Source organism: Myotis brandtii, unplaced genomic scaffold (assembly GCF_000412655.1).
Source record: "Myotis brandtii unplaced genomic scaffold, ASM41265v1 scaffold632, whole genome shotgun sequence".
In the NCBI taxonomy this organism is placed as follows: Eukaryota; Metazoa; Chordata; class Mammalia; order Chiroptera; family Vespertilionidae; genus Myotis; species Myotis brandtii.
Window position 1 is genome coordinate 503477 of NW_005370419.1, and position 1669 is coordinate 505145.

Sequence of the window (1669 nt, forward strand, 5' to 3'; positions counted from 1 at the left end):
CACTGAGGCCTCCCGGTCCCTCTGGGCTCCCCCCTCTCCTCACAGACCTTGCATTTTGCCCAGAACAGGACCCGGCAGAGGCGGGGCTGAGCGCAGGGCGAGCTGGGAGCTCGCAGCCCTCACCGGGGCCTCCAGCTGCCACCGGGTGCAGCCGCCCAGGACTCAACGGCCAGAAAGGTCAGGAGCGGCTCAGGGGGTGGGTCCCGCGGACACCTCCCACTCGTGGGTCCTGAGCTGCCCTCCAGGTGTGCCCTGCCCGCCTGACCTGGTCGCCGCCCGCTGCCCACCATGCTGGGCCAGGAGGCAGGGCTGTGAGCCTTGGACTAGCCCCGTGGTCAACAAACCACGGCTCTCGAGCCACATGTGGCTCTTTGGCCAGCCGCCGCCCACCTCTGACCGTGATCTCCTTGATCTTCCGGGTCTTCTCGTTCATCCACTTCTCCCTGCGCACCTTCTCCGTCGCGCTCATCAGCTCTTTGAGCTTCTTCATCTCCTACCGGCAAGAAGACGGGCGTCGGCAGGAGCCTCCCCCTGCTTCAGCTCGGCCACCACGGCCGCGCACTTCTCCCCCAGGGTCTTCTTGTCCTCGATCAGCTGCATCGGGCGGGAGGTGCGCCCAGGTGAGGCCCCGCCCGCGGCCCATCGAGCGGTGGACACCTTCTCCCCGCGGCGGAGACATGCCCGCTTCCAGAGGGGGCGACACACCCGCCCGGAAGGCCGTGGGCCTAGAAGCTCCCCGAGGCCCTGTCTCTGACCCTGACCCTGTCCCTGACCCTGACCCTGACCCCAGGGGCCCTGACCCCCCCTGCGCCAGGCTCCCGGGTGGCCTCACCTGGTCGATGAAGGACAGGTGCCGCTGGATGGTGGCCTCGTAGTGCTCCCTCTGCTGCCGCAGCTGCCGGCCCAGCTCCTTCTCCGTCTCCTTGACCCGCCGGATGGTGAGGTCCCGCTGCTGCGCCTGGGGGTGTGGGGAGGGGGACCCGGAAGATAAGGACCACTCAGGGGCGGCACTCAGACCACACGCAGAGGGCAGCCTGGGACAGAGGCGGGGATGGCCCACGGCAGGACGCGCAGTGGGGACTGGAGGTGACAAGTAAGGGGCGGTCGGTGAGTGAGGGCGGTGGGGGCGTGTGGGGTGACGAGGTGCTCACCAGCGCCCGCTGTAGCAGCGCCATCGCCTGCTTCTTCTCCTCCACCTCCAGCTTCAGCCGCATCACAGACGCGCTTGCCTCAGACGCAGACTCCAGGCGCCGCGGCCCCTCCTCCATTTCGAGCCCCTGAGGACGGCTGTGTCAGGAGGTGCAGTTCCGGGGGAAGACCTGCCGCCCCTCCTGCCTGGGGACCCGCGCACCTGGGGGGACCAGGAGGCCTGGGGGGACCAGAACAAATGATACTCTGCAGCTTGGCCTCTGACAGCAGCGTCCCGTCCTCGGGGGGCCCGGCGGGCGCACTCAGCTTCCCGAACTTCTCCAGGTTGTCGGCCGTCAGGGAGCTGGCATCGTCCTCCTGCGGAGGGACTCGGGCTGCCTTCCAGGAGCTCCTGGGGCCCCGGGGCAGGAGGGGGGAGGCAGCACAGGGGAGGAGGGGAGGAGGGGAGGGGAGGGTAAAGGAAGGGGAGAGCAGGGGGAAGGGGGCAGCTGGGCCTGGGTGGGAAGGAAGGGCCCTCGGA

At 69.3% G+C, this 1669-nt stretch overlaps 1 protein-coding gene across 1 annotated transcript in view; it reads right to left on the reverse strand.

Annotated features, from left to right (window-relative positions):
* Nucleotides 1-1319, reverse strand: part of CEP131 (centrosomal protein 131kDa) — a 3786-nt gene extending 2467 nt beyond the window's left edge. The window contains exons 1-3 of the mRNA XM_014528389.1: nt 1152-1319; nt 833-958; nt 345-493 (exon numbers count right to left, since the gene is read on the reverse strand). Coding sequence (XP_014383875.1) covers nt 345-493; nt 833-958; nt 1152-1268 — 392 coding nt within the window. The 5' untranslated portion in view covers nt 1269-1319. The remainder of the gene's footprint in view (nt 1-344; nt 494-832; nt 959-1151) is intronic.
* Nucleotides 1320-1669: the final 350 nt, after the last annotated feature.